The 17,328-nt window shown below is 38.6% G+C and overlaps 1 protein-coding gene across 1 annotated transcript in view; it reads left to right on the top strand.

Moving 5' to 3' along the window:
• The window catches only part of LOC110383324 (uncharacterized), a 58,320-nt gene that overhangs the window by 39,992 nt on the left and 1,000 nt on the right, over positions 1-17,328 (top strand). Inside the window, exons 41-59 of the mRNA XM_064042803.1 lie at positions 20-75; positions 294-449; positions 1,459-1,580; positions 2,303-2,403; positions 2,802-2,942; positions 3,515-3,630; positions 4,183-4,275; positions 4,588-4,743; positions 5,768-5,937; positions 6,307-6,511; positions 6,953-7,093; positions 7,838-8,025; positions 9,428-9,607; positions 11,160-11,256; positions 11,620-11,722; positions 12,353-12,456; positions 12,911-13,063; positions 13,728-13,837; positions 17,005-17,169. Coding sequence (XP_063898873.1) covers positions 20-75; positions 294-449; positions 1,459-1,580; positions 2,303-2,403; positions 2,802-2,942; positions 3,515-3,630; positions 4,183-4,275; positions 4,588-4,743; positions 5,768-5,937; positions 6,307-6,511; positions 6,953-7,093; positions 7,838-8,025; positions 9,428-9,607; positions 11,160-11,256; positions 11,620-11,722; positions 12,353-12,456; positions 12,911-13,063; positions 13,728-13,837; positions 17,005-17,169 — 2,557 coding nt within the window. The remainder of the gene's footprint in view (positions 1-19; positions 76-293; positions 450-1,458; positions 1,581-2,302; positions 2,404-2,801; positions 2,943-3,514; positions 3,631-4,182; positions 4,276-4,587; positions 4,744-5,767; positions 5,938-6,306; positions 6,512-6,952; positions 7,094-7,837; positions 8,026-9,427; positions 9,608-11,159; positions 11,257-11,619; positions 11,723-12,352; positions 12,457-12,910; positions 13,064-13,727; positions 13,838-17,004; positions 17,170-17,328) is intronic.

A 17,328-nucleotide genomic window follows, 5' to 3' on the forward strand; every position in this document is an offset into this window, starting at 1 on the left:
AACCAATTTTTTGTTTTAGTATGATGAAAGAAGATTCGGATACTACAATGAGGGATCAGGAGTTTTCGCTACAAGGTATTATTATTATTTCATTTATTTTTATTAGCCTGTTTTGTCCCACCGTAGTAATACATTTTTATAATTATCCAAAACCAGAAAATATATGGTTTTAGTTGTAGTCATTACCCAACTTCAAAAGAAAGAGGTTTTTAGTTTGACATTTAGCAGAACAGATTTTGATGCGTTAGGTGTGTTTAGGTTTTAGGTATATTATTTTTGTATTATTTTTCCAGGCTTAATCCAAATATTTGGTACATTATCTAACTGGGATGATTTAAGAATACAAGATAAGAGACAGATTGAAGAATCTTTGCCTCCATTATGGACAAATAATGAAGATTTCACTATTTCTTTGAGAAATTACTTTGATGCAGATAATAAGAAACTTGGTAAGTACTTTATTAATGGTGTAACTATACTCTATCCACGGAAGCAAGAGCTAAAAGGTAAACAAAGAATGACACTTTTTCAAGATGGCGGTATAACCCGACTGATGACAAAACGTCACATTTTTGTGTAAAATGTTCGCAGTATCTGTGATTTTGTCATCGGTCGGGTTATACCGTCATCTTGAAAAAGTGTCATTCTTTGTTTACCTTTTAGCTCTTGCCTCCGTGGATAGAGTATAGCTATGCCTTGCGATTTTGCTTATGTACCAATGGTAATTAATCTTAATCTTACCCGTATGAAAGTATATAAGTTACTTTGATGTTTGGACCAGTGCCGGATTTATATTTTTAATGAGTGTAGGCTACTTTATTTACGCCGCCCCATGTACAAACCTTACAAATAATAATTTTCCATTTGTAGTAGTAAATTCGGCCAAGGGGACCTTTTTTTGGGGCTGAACTATTTAAAGTACTTATGATAAAACCAATGGACGTGTTTGACTTTTATATTCTGAAATCTGCCCTATGACGCTGCCGCCTCTAGGCCGCGGCCTAAACGACCTATTCACAAATCCAGGACTGGTTTGGACATCAGACTTTTCACTCTCTTCTCATACACAGAGGAAATGGTTGTATTGGCGATTTTAGACTATATGGAACAGATTTTCTCAAAGATTTACCTTCACCTTTAATCAGTCATTGGTGTCCAAAATTTACTTAGAAAGTATATAAAAACTTAGAAAAGTTGCATTGGTACTTGCCTGACCTGGAATCATACTTAAAAGGTTAGTTTTTTAGGGCGCCGACACAGAACGGCGATCGTGCCCTGTCGGTGCCCTTACCCAGTAGGCCACCACGACGAATAGTACTTCCCAGCAAGATCACATAGGAAGTGGTGAAGGGTGGGCGTTTTGGGGGCTGTCTTTTGTAAATTCCTGACGTTCAAAAAGTGCTGTTTGGCAGCCAAGTTTGAATTAATGATTTTATATTTGAATACTTAATCCCACAGATTACAACCTTTGGTTTAACAAAATGGTGGCGTCCCACTACCCGGAGGAAGTGACAGTTAACAGAATAAACTGGTTGAAACAGACAGACAGGTGGCCGACCAGACACTTTGTTATATCTGCCGTAAGTTATATATTATCTATACTAATATAACAGATTACAATACATGACGGTGAACAGAATCAACTGGCTGAAACAGACAGACAGGTGGCCGACCAGACACTTTGTTATATCTGCCGTAAGTTATATATTATCTATACTAATATAACAGATTACTACATATGACGGTGAACAGAATCAACTGGCTGAAACAGACAGACAGATGGCCGACCAGACACTTTGTTATATCTGCCGTAAGTTATATATTATCTAAACTAATATATCAGATTACAACGTATGATGGTGAACAGAATCAACTGGCTGAAACAGACAGACAGATGGCCGACCAGACACTTTGTTATATCTGCCGTGAGTTATATATTATCTACATAAATATAACAGATTACAGTCTATGGTTCAATATCCCTCTAGCCGGAGAAATTGACAGTGAACAGAATGAAGCTACTTTATGCTTCGGTGAACGTAGGCCATATTTTATCTTGCTGCGGGAAAAAGTTCCCTCGGGTAAACTAAATCATCATCATCCTCCTCCGAGCCTTTTCCCAACTATGTTGGGGTCGGCTTCCAGTCTAACCGGATGCAGCTGAGTACCAGTGCTTTACAAGCGACTGCCTATCTGACCTCCTCAACCCAGTTACCCGGGCAACCCGATACTCCTTGGTTAGACTGGTTAGACTCGGGTAAACTAAATATGAATGTTTATATTTGACATTGTTTTTTTTTAGATCATTGAAGCGTTACAATGGAATCAAAATGAGAGCAAGATATTTGGAGAAATAGCTCCAAACGATTGTCTTGCTGAATGGGCGGCACGGCTTATGATCAGGTAATTATAACTATTATATGTGTTGTTTGTTATATCTTCATTGAAAATATAATCGTCTGTGTTCCTTTAGGTCGACTTATGTTCGACTATGGTTAGATATGCTGCTAAACTAAGGGCATCTTTCTTTGTAGCAGTATTATCATCTTTGTACTCAATGAAATAGGGTCTAAAATCAATCTACACGACTTCGCTATAGCCTCCCAGGGGGGCGATAAAGGGGGATTTACCAACCTCTTGACCAAAAATTGTGCCTTTTAAGTTAGAAATCTTTAAAATATTTACAAATAGTCTATAATGTAGTGTTTTAAGTTTACTTTCAGTGCACAGAGTAACAAAAATCGTTCAATTGTGAAAGCTACAAATAATTTGATCTTTCTATACTATAACTTTATTTTCAGATCGTCATACTACAACCAGCTGTCAGACTCTGACAGTTCTGACCGCGTCTCTCTGAGTTCTGACGAACTCTTCTACTGCAGAGAAGCGAATCGGAGGCAAATACCTTCTGTCGCTTTACAATGCGTCGAGAGGAATAAACAGTAAGTTTATTATGTGCCTAGACGTTTTGTTAAATGGCTTCTAATATATGTTACACCCCGAGTATATTATATATTTTTCAAACTAGTGCTTTTACAGTAGTAGCAAATTAATGTGAAAGGGTACGTTATGGCTGAATATCGTTGATACAAAGCCCATAAAGAAAAAAAAATGAATTAAAAACCGCGGGTCCTTTGGGAACTACATCCCGCACTAGGATAAAATGTAGCCTACAACTTTCCCCAAAAAAAATGATATTTCATATTGAAATATGTTTTCAAAACCATAAAAATAATTTGTAACATTAGCGCGTTCAAACAAACAAACTCTGACTGTCATTGGATTATCCCGTTTAAGGACCTATGGTCTTACTACAAAAACATAAGCATGTGTCAAAAACTTGTCTAAAAAAAATGTGGCTGCAAAATTAACCTTTTCTCAGCGTCATAATCTGTTTTTTTTTAGACAAGTGTTAAACTGACGTTTAAAAGTATTTGGTTATTTTTTTATCCAGATGCGGTAAAAATTCCCTATATAAGTAGTAAGTCCGTAATATTTATGTTTTTTCTCATAGCCGTCTGCTAGACACAGAAATTCTTCCCTGGGTACAAGAGAAGGTGAAAGCCTACAGATGTGTGGGCCTCAGGGAGAGTAACACCAACTTGCTACAAAAGGCTTTGGATGCTGCAGGTAATATTACATTTTATCACTCTTCTATGATATTTCTTTGTATATAAAAAATAGTCCTACTTCTTTTTGTTATATTTTTATAACTCAAGAACTGTCTCACCTATCTAAACCAAATGTTCTTTGCTGTGCTTTGTTCGGACTATTTAGTAGATGGTTTATGTGAAGTTTGGAGTGAAGTCATTTATTTACGTAGCGAAGCGCATTGGGGCCTCTGTAGGTATGTAATCAATACAAAAATAACCTTGTATAGGTATTTGTTAACACCAAAATTACTTATAGTGAGTTGCACCATTTAACGATAACCGAACCATTTTCAGTAGTCAAACCGTCGATGTGAGCAATGCGCGGCAAGTATACGGCTGGTTATAGTTTGGTTATCGTTATAGTTAAATGGTGCAACTAGCCTTAAGAACTAAACTAAACTAAACTTAAGATCAAATGAAAAATTACAATTGATAAAAGGATAAAAATTTATGTATCTGAAATATGCACCCCTTTTTGCAAAAGGACAGCTGTTCTAGTTTTTTATTAATTCCTGTATTTTTGTTTTAGAAAAACAAACAGTCCGGTTTGCGTCACAATCGACTTTTGAAACGAATGTCTCTATGCAGACTTTGATATTAAAACTGCATCATGATTTACAATGTAAGTGTTAATCACCTGCCTAGCCATTTCCCAACTACGTTGGTGTCGGCTTCCAGTCTAACCGGATGCGGCTGAGTACCAGTGCTTTACAAGAAGCGACTGCCTATCTGACCTCCTCAACCCAGTTACCCGGGCAACTCGATACCCCTTGGTTAGAATGGTGTCAGACTTACTGGCTTCTGACTACCCGTAACGACTGCCAAGGATGTTCAATGACAGCCGGGACCTACAGTTTAACGTGCCATCCGAAACACAGTCATTGGTGTCTAAGATATACTTAGTTTATGTTTAAATAATATTTATATTTTTCAGCTTTATCAATTAATAAATTAAATGATGTATTACAAACAGTTACAAACTATATTATTCGGGAGAAATCAAAAGTATTGTCTTCAAATGATTTGAAAACTATGAAATCGGTGTACGAAACGTCAATGGTGTATTATAATGAAATGTGGAATGACAATGGTATGTGCATTTTAGAAAATTATAAAGAAAAACTTAAAATAGCTATTTTGGAACAATACATTACCATAGAAATCTTTTGGTCTAAAAAAAGGATTAAATATTTTGCATCAGTTCGAGGCGACTTTTACTAAACCGATCCTCCTTTTTTTAAAGTTAGTTAATTGGTGAAAAGCCCAAATTCATGTCGAAGTTATCCCTACACATTATAAAACTAAGTCGTCTGTAACTTATGTTTGTCAGTACGTCATAAACACATAAAGCACTGAAAATATTTTCATTCAATTTTTAGCTAGAAGTAAATAGAATTTGACTAAATAGATGTACAAACAACAGCACATCAGCCTATCTCAATCTGTCAAATTTGTTCAATAGATGTTCAACCTTATCACAATAGTGGAATAGTTCGATTGGTAACATTTGATAGATTCTCATAAGTTGACCTGCTGACAGCTGTATAAATATAATCTATGGCCATAGTTAGTTAGTTACTGCCTATTCATCGTCCCACTGCTGAGCTGCGGCCTCCTCTCACACGGAGAAGGATTGAGCATTAATCACCACGCTTGCTCAATGCGGGTTGCTGATTTCAGACTATATAGTCCAGGTTTCCTCAAGATGTTTTCCTTCACCTTTTTATCAGCCATTGGTGTCTAAGATATACTTAGAAAGTACATACAAACTTAGAAAAGTTGCATTGGTACTTGCCTGACCTGGATTCGAACCCGCGCCCTCATACTCGAGAGGTTGGTTCTTTGCCCACTAGGCCACCACGACTTTTCGAATCTATGGCCATATGATATCAGTACCAGTAAATAAAAATCTATCAGCCTTACTACAAAAACTTAAACAACTGTTGAACACTTAGCTAAAAAAATGTTGCTGCAAAACGGACCTTAATGTCATAATCTGTCATTTTTTAGACAAGTGTTCAACAGACGTTTAATTTTTGTGAAACGGCAGTAAAGGTTGTGACTTTATAAATAATATATTTAGTTATTAAATAATATTTTTCCCTTTTTTTCAGATGAATCTATACAAAATGACGTTATACAAAGGATGGTTGAGATAATCGGTAAAATGTTGGACTATAATTTGGTTGAAGACTATAATTTGCTTATATCTGTATTATTAAACAGATTGGCTTATCATGAAACTACTATAAGCGATATTACGGCAAAAAGTTTTATTGAAAAGGTAAAAAAACTTTTTACAACAGAAAATATCTAAAATCTTCTCCTAAGTCTGACAAATATTATGCTGCGCTCCAAAATCGGTTCAGCCAAAAGTGAGATAATTGCGCTTAAACATACATACAGGTCAAAACGAAAACCTTTTTTTGAAGTGGGTTAAAAATTATCTATTTAAATCTAATCTATACTCCAAATATAATAAATAGGATTTTTTTGTTTGTTTATCCGAACTATAAAGGCTCTAAAACTACTAAACTTATTTGAAGAATTCTTTCACTGTTGGGAAGCTACACTCTTCCCGAGTAACATAGGCTATATTTTATCCCAGTACGGGCAGAAGTTCCCATAATATACAATAATGATTTTTTTTCAGATACACCGTATATTCCATCGCCTAGACTTCTTCAGTGTTGCCATACTGAAAAGAGTGCTAGCAGTGTTGCCAACAGATGTTTTAACGGAAAATTATTTGAATAAACTACAAGACACAGAGTTGGATGTTTGTAAGGAGTATTTCAAGTTAATATGTGATGTTAATTATGCGTTGCTACAGTATTGTAGCGAGATGAGGAGGAATGGTAAGTATTAGCTATGCTAATGTTATAAAGCTGAAGTTAATATGTTAACCTTAGGAACTACTAGGCCAGTTTTAATGATTTATTTCAGTATAAGATACAACTTTTATCAAGGGAAGCTATTGGAAGTAGTTCTTAAATTAAATTAGTTAATTTATCAAATGCAAAGTTATCAAATGGTTATGTCAATGAAAAAGAGTTAGGTTAGGTTAGGTTATTGATCGTTATAGAAGAGTAACACATATTGCCAAAGTTTTGTACATACTAAAAGTCTATTAAAACGTGATTTCCATTCAAAAAGATGTACAATGTTCGTACCAAATTGTAAAAAAAAATATCTACAGGTAAACTGGATAAAAATGTATAAGAATAACTTTTTTTTTCAAATTCCATCGGGATCTGTTCTTGCATTAAATTTTCTAACAATTATAAATATTTTTTCAGTTCTAGATGAAGATGAATTCACCAGCATTTTCAAAAGGATGAAAAGCCGACTGTTTGAAACTAAACACGGAGGGACTGACTACCAGTCGCTGAATACGTTGAAAACTAAACTCTATGCCTTGGAGAATATGACTGTTATTGGTATGTAATCTTCATATAGTTTTTTTTGTATTAATTTTGTAAGTTAAAAACTTTAAAAAAAGGCTTCAATAATATACTTCTTCCTCCTGCCCTGTTCCCTATTTTACTTGTGGTCGGCGCAATATGTCATTTTCTTCCATTTTCCCCTGTCACTCGTCATACTGACACTCACTCCCTTCCTATTCATGTCATCTTTCAGGCAATCCATCCATCTTTTCTTAGGTCTTCCTCTTCCTCTCCATCCATCTACATTCATAATATACATTAAACCCTACCCTAAGTCTGACAAATCCTAAGCCAAAAACCGCATTATAATTGGCTCAGCACAATCATACATAGATACATAACCAAACTGGAAACCTTTTTTTTAATATATCTGTTTTACTGTTCCACTGAGCGTAGGTCATAAAACGGCAAGTAAAGAGATACCATACCTTAAAAATATAGTGTGTAATACATAACCCTGTATACTATAAAGTTACTAATAATGAGGAAAAAAATATCTACCAAATAAATAATGATAAATAAATAAATAAATCCGGCTCCGAAACTACAGAATCGATTTGAAAAATTCTTTCACTGTTGGAAAGCTACACTCTTCCCGAGTAACATAGCCCATAAGCTATATTTTATCCCGGTACGGGACGTAATTCTCACGAGACGCGGGTGAAACCGCAGTAGATGTTATATAAAAGATAGAGATATGTACCTAATCCAATTTTCTTTAAATTATTTTTTTTCCAGATACCAAAGCGAAGGAATTAAAGCTAATAATAGATGAGCTACACTTAAAAACTCAAAGATCAGTTCTAAGGCTATCTCAAATATGTCCCGAGCTATGTTCGCCCGCCATATTGGAGAGAAAGAGACTGCATTTGCAGAGGCTGTTAAGATTACCAGAAAATGTGTATGTCGTTAAGTTTGTTGAGCAAGTAAGTAAAAATATTACTACTAAACAATCCCTTCTAATATTATAAATGCCTGAATAATCCCTACTAATATTATAAATGCGAAAGTAACTGTCTGTCTGTCTGTCTGTTACGCTTTCACGTCTAAACCACTGAACCGATTTTAATAAAATTTGGTACAGAGATAGAGTTGGCCTTGAGAAAGAACATAGGATAGTTTTTATCCCGGACTTTTGAAGAATTCTCTTGGAAACGCGATATAACTATATATGTATAACTATACGCGGGCGAAGCCGCGGGCGGAAACTAGTATGAAATAAAAATAGCTTTTATAATTTTGTGCTACATACTAAAAAATACATACATGTACATATAGTTATCAACACCGTGCATTTTCAATACATTCTTGAATTAAACTTGAGTAGGTCTCTCCTAAATCCTTGATATACCTCTCTCATCAAATAACTTTGCCACTCTGAAGTCAGTCATTTAAAGCGTATATGCAATAATGTTTTGTTCATGAAGTTACTACCATACTTTAGAGCGATAAAAATTATCCTATGATATTCTCCAGATCTAATTCCATCTCTATACCGAATTTCACCATAATCGATTCAAAAAATCAATATCAAACTTTAAGGTATATTTTTTTACCGTCGACAAAAATTTCTTGGTCGTCGCAGCATGTTTTACTCTTTAAAAACTCACTTTGGTATGCAAAAAAATATTATTATTATATACTTTTCCTAGATGTCAGTATTCACCGACGCTATCTGTCGTCCTTGCGTCGTCGTCGCGTTGTTGACAAACGGACAAACGCGCCGCTTCATATGTAAGAGTGGCGAACCTTTGTACAGAGACGCCTCCGTGCAGAGAGCGGCGGATATCTTGACATATCTATATCCATGCCAAATTTCACCGCAATCGGTTCAGTCATTATTAGTTTCTTTACTAAATTTTTTACCCCCCTTTTTAGTCTCTATTCCCCTATTTAGTCTCTAATCCCCTGTTTAGTCTCTTTTCCCCTATTTAGACTCTAGTCCCCTATTTAGTCTCTATTCCCCTATTAAGTCTCTATTCCCCTATTTAGTCTCTATTCCCCTATTAAGTCTCTATTCCCCTATTTAGTCTCTAATCCCCTATTTAGTCTCTATTCCCCTATTTAGTATCTATTCCCCTATCTAGTCTCTATTCCCCTATTTAGATCCTATGATGTTCCTTTCATTTCATTCTATCTCTAGACCGAATTTCAATACGATTGGTTTTACCGTGACATCGTCTCAAACATGCTACAATTTTATTTGTAGTCGGCGTAACATATTGTCCTCCTAAAATATACATTTTTAACCGACTTCCCAAAAAGGAGGAGGTATTTAATTTGGTTTTCCTGTATGTTAGTAAATAACATTTTTGTATGTATTTGTAGATGTCAGTATTCACCGACGCGATCTGTCGTCCTTGCGTCGTCGTCGCGTTGTTGACAAACGGACAAACGCGCCGCTTCATATGTAAGAGTGGGGAGCCTTTGTACAGAGACGCGGCCGTACAGAGAGCGGCGGACATCTTGTCTGTCACACAACCTGAGCTGTGTGTTAGGAGTTATAATGTAAGTATTATTACTATAAAAACATAGGACTATCCTTGTAAAAAACTAAAAATCGTCAAGAAATTCGTCCCCATCGCTGTCGACTGGGAACGTGCCCAAGAGGCTGGCAGCATTACCTCGTTGGATCGCCATGCTGATCCTATCATCTCTCTAGGGTGGTTGACGCTTCTCGTGACCAAAAGGCTGGTACAGCACAGGCCCGCCGTAAGCGGGCGTGCAGCGCGTGCACAGCACGCGGGCGGCACGTCCTAGGGGGCGGCAAATCTAGCGACTTATCACGTAATATTTAAAAAATACAATATATTTTGATCTTTTGATTTGATTTCAATATTTCCGAACACAGCAATAGCGCTAAGAATATTACTTACACTGCCGGTTTCAGTTAGGTACGTCTGTTGAAAGGACATTTTCAAAATTATAGATTCTTAAAAACGATTTAAGATCAACCAGTGGCGTAGCGTGAAGCAAATGCTATTTAGGGGGCGGCAAAATTAAACCAATAAAATTTCAGAAAAAGCCGCCCTAGCTTTGGTCGTCTCCTATTAATTTTGCCTGTTTTACCTTTTGTATCCCCAAAAAAATTTGCGAAAAAATCGCGCTCGCTTCGCTCGCGGCCTTTGCACTTCGCTACTGGGCGTATCTTACTTTTTGACTTTGCTTTGTTAATTTACAGTAGTTTTTATTTGTTTGGGTCCTTAGACCAAAAAAGTTTTCGCGCTCGCTCCGCTCGCGCTCCTTACACATGAATTGTATCTCATAAGTTCACTTTTCAACGGGAAAGCCACCAAATAACATATTTTACTGACTTTGAACATTGTTATAGTTATTTAAGTGCGTTAGTTTAAGTTAATCACAATCTTTCAATACATAGGGGCCACTTGGGTAATGATTGCACTGCATTTATGCCCTAAGCAATTGCTTGTTAATAATGCCCTAATTAATTGCTTAGTTTGCTTATGGGCTAACCCAGGACTGCTAAGGTTACTCTGAACATTTCAAGTAAATAAAAAGTTATGTGTAATGTATGTTATGTATTGCAATAGTTATTTATCCAAAAGTAGGTGGGTTTTCTGCAATCAGAGCGGTGCTTGTAGGTACATATTTTTTTCTGTTGGACAAGTAAGATGGATATCAAATTTCCGGACCCCTGAATCCCCCCCCCCCTTATATATTTTTTGAAAAAAACGTATGTAGTCGTAGGGCGGCATAATCAGTTTTGCACGCGGGCGAACAAACAGCTAGCGGCGGGCCTGGTACAGCAACAAGCAAAATGACGGTTATGTTTTCAGTGAATCATTCTTTCCCAACTATTTTGGGGTCGGCTTCCAGTCTAACCGGGTGCAGCTGAGTACCAGTGCTTTACAAGGAGCGACTGCCTATCTGACCTCCTCAACCCAGTTATCAGCAACCCGAAATCCCTAAGTAAGACTATCTTGTCAGACTTTTTGGTTTCTGACTACCCGTGCCGACTGTGGAAGATGGTCAGATAACGTTTAACGCGCTAAAACCATTATTTATTTATTTATTTAATATCAAATAATTATATTTCCAGGTAACTCCATTAAGCGAAGACTCGGCCATTATAGAATTTTTAGAAGATCATATACGACTGAGAGAGCTAATTGAAGAAAAGCATGATATTAATAGTAGTAAGTGGTAGTTTTTTCTTATTATGTAGTAGTTTATTACACATGGTTCAGAGGTTTTAACTAGTGAAAATATCTATTCTATATAAAATTCATATTGAAAAGAAAATATACTTATGAAACAATGATGTATATTTTTTATTATTTTTCTTGCCTATTTATTATTCTTATGTATAATCTATACTAATGTCAAATTTAATCAGAATTCAACCATCCGTACGCATATGAAGGAGTAACAAGCAAACAAACTCACAAACGCTTTTATAGTATTAGTTATGTTTTAATTATAATTAAAATCATATAAACCGTCATTAAAAATCTTCTGTTAATAACCAAATATCTATATTTTAATAATTATTTTTTCAGTTGCTCCGAACAAACCATGGAACGAGAAAGTAATACTAGCGCCTTCTCTCGCGATGGAACAATATAACGACATGTGCGCTAAAGTAACACCTTATATGTTGAGGTAAGAAATATTCCTCTTATAAATAACTAGCTTATGCCTGCGACTTCTTCTACCATCATCCTCCGAGCCTTTTCCCAACTATGTTGTGGTTGGCTTCCAGTCTAACCGGATGCAGCTGAGTACCAGTGCTTTACAAGAAGCGACTGCCTATCTGACCTCATCAACCCAGTTACCCGGGCAACCCAATACCCCTTGGTTAGACTGGTTAAGGTCAGGAATATTTACACATACCTATAAATGACAAGCTCTGCTCACGACTTCTTGTGTGACTTAGGAGTATTGCCCATTCCCGTTCAATCATCTGCCTAGCCTTTTTCCAACCATATTGGAGTGGACTCCCAATCTTAGCCGGATCTTTCCTTAATATTAAAAACTATAGTGGCTGTCATTTGAACACCTGTGGCACTCGTTACGTGTAGTCAGAAGCCAGTAAGTCTACAACCAGTCTTACCTAGGGCCTAGGGCTATTGTGTTGTCCGGGTAACTGGGTTGAGGAGGTCAGATAGGCAGTCGCTCCTTGTAACACACTGGTACTCAGCTGCATCCGGTTAGACTGGAAGCCGACACCAACATAGTTGGATATGCAATATGCAAGCCAGATAATTCTAAATATTTATATTTTAATTTCAGGTCTGCTATAGAAAATAATTGTTCCTGTGTCAAAGAATTTATACAGAAGAAGAAAATGTTTGAAGATACATTAAGTTCTATGACTATTCTATGTTGGTTGTTTGGTAAGTACCTATATATGTAGTTATTAATTAATTTATTTATTTTACATTTAAGACTTACAGCAAAAATAACTAGGAATAACAAGTCTTCACTTATATAACAATTTATACTTTGTTAGTGTGTGTCTCATAAAATTATGAAATAATTTATAATTTTGTTAACCGACTTCCCAAGGAGGAGGTTCTCATGTACCTATATATAAATTATATTGTTTACTAGAATGGTTTTTCTTTATTTCTTTCTTCTCATTACATAGAGTGGATCTCTATAACTGATCGATCCGTTGATTTGATATTACAGATTAAAATGAAGCTAGTGTCAAAATTGTATCTCTAATCTCAAGTCAACGGATAGGTTCGGTTAGGTATAGAAATCCACCCCAATCCCAAGTTGATTTTTTTAGTATGTGTTTTTTACACATTTTCGTCATTCAAACCCACTTTTTTCAACTTTCAGGCGTAGGCGACCGTCACCTACAAAATATAATGTTCAGTATGCGAGACGGCGGCTTGTGTGCAGTAGACTGGACGTCCGCGTGCCAGTATGCCACTCGCGAACTAACGCCCGCCAGGCTAACTACCAATATTGTAGCTGTCACAGATGTTACAGGTAACTTAGCTATCCTACAGTTAACGCCTATCTGCCAGATAAAGACTGCTTGTAGAGGTAATTTCTACCAGCTGTGACACCAAGAGTTTGTAATTTATCTGCCAGATAAGATCCTGATAGACTATTAGAGACTATGTGTATCAGTTAAACCAAAACCAAAAGACCTGAGACCAACTCCACGCACCTGGATAACAGTAGCCTATGGCCTCCCTTGATAAACGGGCTTCTTTAAAACAATTTTTTTTCAAATTGGACCAGACAAATATAAAAACTTTTCAGCATTATAATACAACTAGCTTTTGCCACCGGTTTTACCCGCATCCCTTGGAAACTTCTGCACGAACCCGGATAAAAAGTAGCCTATAGCCTTCCTCGATAAATCGGCAATTTTATACTGAAATACTTTAACATTTTTTCAAATCGGGTCTGTAATTACTGATATTAACGCTCTTTTTTTTAGCAGCGGTGAGGGAGTGTCAGACTTTTACTGACTAAAAACCGTCGTGTTCCGTCATAGGCCTTTTATGCACCAGGGCTGCGGTAACTCTTTCGGACAATCCCGCAGCCACGGCAGGCCTTGGCTCTTGGCCCTGCATATTAACGCTCTCAAGGAAACATATAAACAAACTGTTCAGCTTTTTAATATATTGTTTAATTGTTTCAGTATTGGAAAGTCGTCTGCAAACCATAATGTTATGTTTGAGAGAAAATGTGAAACTCTATGAAGCTTTTATAAGGACATCTTTCTATTGGTGCGGACCGGAATTTAAAGAGGTAACTATATTATATTTATTAATTCTAACTTATATTATATATGCGAATGTCAGTTTGTTATTTTCATAACACAACAGCTGGACTGATTGAAAAAAAAAACATCTTTGGCAATCGTTATGGGTAGTTAGAAGCTAGAAAGTCTGATAACCAGTTTTACCTAGGGGTATTGTGTTGCCTGGGTACTTGGGTCGAGGAGGTCAGATAGGCAGTCGCTCCTTGTGGCACACTGGTGCTCAGCTGCATCCGGTTAGACTGGAAGCCGACCCCATACCCTCAACATAGTTGGGAAAAGGCTCGGAGCATGTTGAACCGGTTTCCCAAAGGGGAAGAGGTTCTCAATTCGTCGGAATCTTTTATTTTTAAGAAAGATCTGTTTATTTTGATATTCAATTAGATTTTTAATTTTATACCTACCTTTGTTTTTGCGCCTTAATCGAATTTGGTAAAATTTTGTTTAGATAAATTCTGTGGTGTTAAGGCAAAAGGGGATGAGTCAGAAATTGTGAAAAATGAGTTAATTACACAGTTGGGTACAAAATTTTACGCACTATCATGGTAAAAAGGAGATAATTCAATATAATGTATTTTATTTCGTGAATCTCCAATAAAAAATACGAGTCTAGTCATAAATAGCAAAACCTAAAAAGTAAAAAGGAGTTTTGTCTAGTTATCTTCTTATTGCATACGTGATCCTTTACTTATAAAATTAGGCATAATGAGATAAGTCGACTTGTGCCTAAATTCATATTCGTCGTTCCGCGTTAGTTGCATTTCGCGCGCGAAGTTGACGTCTTTTTACTAGTGCAACGGTGCAAAAAATCCTAAAATTATGGTTTACGTGGGTAATTTGAGTGTTGAAACCTACAGAAATGAATAGGATTAACAAGTTCGATTTAACGTAAGTATGATGAATTTAAAACCTTTAAATTATGAGCTGATTCGGATCTGGAGGACAACCAGTATGGTTTCCGTAAAGGGCGTTCAACAGTTGACGCTATACTGCTTCCTCCACGCATACGCGTGAGGGTCCTGGCGGTCCTGGCGGAGGAAGCAGTCGACCGGGGTGAGGTGGTTTCGGCGGTGTCGCATGACATCGCTAACGCGTTCAACACCCTGCCCTGGAATATCATAAAGGAGGCGCTCCGTTATCATGGAGTGCCAGGGTACCTCCGTCGCATAATCGGGGCCTATTTATCCGAAAGAGCTGTCGTGTACCTGGATCGAGAAGGATGGGTTCGTCAGAACATCTCTTCCTCAGGGGTCGGTTCTTGGCCCTCTCCTGTGGAACATTGGCTACGATTGGGTCCTGCGCGATGCGCTTCTCCACGGCGTCAGCGTGATATGCTACGCTGACGACACGCTAGTCACAGCACATGGGTAGACGTACCGGCAAGCGGCCATTCGGGCCACAGCCAGTGTCGCGCAGGTCGTGGGTAGGTCTTGGCCTCGAAGTGGCCTTGCACAAATCCGAGGCCCTTTGCTTCCATGGGCCAAGGAAGAAGCCACCTCCGGGGTCCAGTATCGTGGTGGGAGGGGTTACCATCGCTATGGAGCCGACAATAAAATACCTGGGACTCGTTCTCGAAAGTCGTTGGGACTTCGGGCCACACTTCCAGCGGCTCGCTCCTCGGTTGTTGGTCGCAGCTTTAGCGCTCTCACGCTTGTTGCCCAACCTCAGGTGACCCAATACCTCCTGCCGGAGGCTCTATATGGGGGTCGTGCGAGCGATGGCGCTTTACGCCGCGCTAGTGTGGGCGAGCACCCTGACGGCCCGCAACCTTCCAGTGCTGCGAAGACCACAGCGAGCGATGGCCATCAGGGTTTTAAGAGGATACCGCACGATCTCCTTCGAAGCTGCATGCCTCCTAGCCGGATCGAGACCGACAGCCCTCGCGTCACTCTATACATGGCGCGAGGAAGCGGTGGGGCGGGCCGAGCGCCTCGTGCCTCGGCAAGTTGAGTTGCGCAATTCAGAGCTCCGCCAAGACCTCATTGCGGAATGGGAGCAGCGACTTGCGCGACCCACGGCATGGCACGCCGCTCTCGCGGCGGTAAGGCCCATACTGAAGGAGTGGCTGGAGGGACGCCACGGCGCCCTCAGCTTCCGGCTGACACAGGTCCTTACCGGACATGGGTGTTTCGGAAAGTTCCTGTGTCGCATCGGTCGGGAGCCCACGCCCGAATGCCACCACTGTGGCATCTGGGGCAACGCAGCTCCGTGACCTAGCGGCAGCAGTAGACGCTGCGGGAAGTCTTTCGCTGCCGGCTGTCGTGTCCTGCATGGTCGGCAGCGAAGATGGATGGAACGCCGTCGCATCCTTTTGTGAGGATGTGATGGTTTGAAAGGAGGCGGCGGAAAGGGAGAGAGAAGCTGCTTCCTCTCTCCCCGCCCGCAGCAGACGTGGAGGACGTCGCAGAATGACTAATCTCCGGCCACCATAGGGCGCGGCCTGCGGGCGACAGACTAGGGGCGTCTGTCGTCCGATCAGAAACAGGCCTCGAGACGGTGGCGTTGTGTTGCGCGCGCATCTCTTAGTGGAGTTTGCTGTGGCCGATGGGTGACGGCCACAGAGGTTGACGGGGCCCGCCTTTGAACATCTGGGGGGCCAATACCTGTCGGGGGTGCGGAAGAATGCTTTGGCGATACCCGTGCCCTCGACAATAGGTAATTGAAGGCAACACTGGGTGGGTTTTTAGCCGGTAAGAGTTTGGCACACCCCCTCCACCGACCCCAGGTGGAGGGAAGTCCATGAGGATTTCCCCCCTGCCAAAAAAAAAAGGTATATACGTAAATAATAATAGCAAATAAAGAGACGAGTCGTTCTAGGATTTTTTTTTAATTTTTACCGTGTTACGGAAAAAGGAGATATGTCAATTATTTTAATAATTAAGAAATAAAAATATTTTTCGGGTACATATAAAAGACGACTAAATTAATAAATGAAAATTAAAACAGAGTTGTGTTAATTATTTCTATACACTTTTGATTAAACTGCATTTTTATTACAAAACAAACACGCGTTTTTTTGATTAGCCCCTGGTGAAAAGTTGTGTTTTTTGACTCATCCCCTTTTGCCTTAACACCACAGAATTGTTCCTTGTAATTAATGTCTTTGTTCTGTAGGTAATACACAAATTTTCTAACAATTGACTGCTTTAATTTTTAGCTAAAACACGTAATAAACATATTGCAAGGAAAAGCAGTGTCCTACGGAATTACAAGAGAGTGTATTGAAGAATCAAACAAAAAATACAAAGTGGAATATATCAAGTTGCTGGATCAAGTTTTTGAGAATTTTGTGCCGAAAGAAATATACAGCGTTGAAGAACAGGTATTTAATCTTAATATTTTTAAAAGGATCTTGTCATGTAACTTTACCGTTATGAAGTTGGTACACAATAGTTATTCGCAAATAACTTTGCCGGTCCGAAGTTTGGTTCGTACATTTTGAGTACCTACTCACGCGTTACTTCTAGCTAAATTCACATCG

This window comes from Helicoverpa armigera, chromosome 30, assembly GCF_030705265.1.
Source record: "Helicoverpa armigera isolate CAAS_96S chromosome 30, ASM3070526v1, whole genome shotgun sequence".
NCBI lineage: Eukaryota > Metazoa > Arthropoda > Insecta > Lepidoptera > Noctuidae > Helicoverpa > Helicoverpa armigera.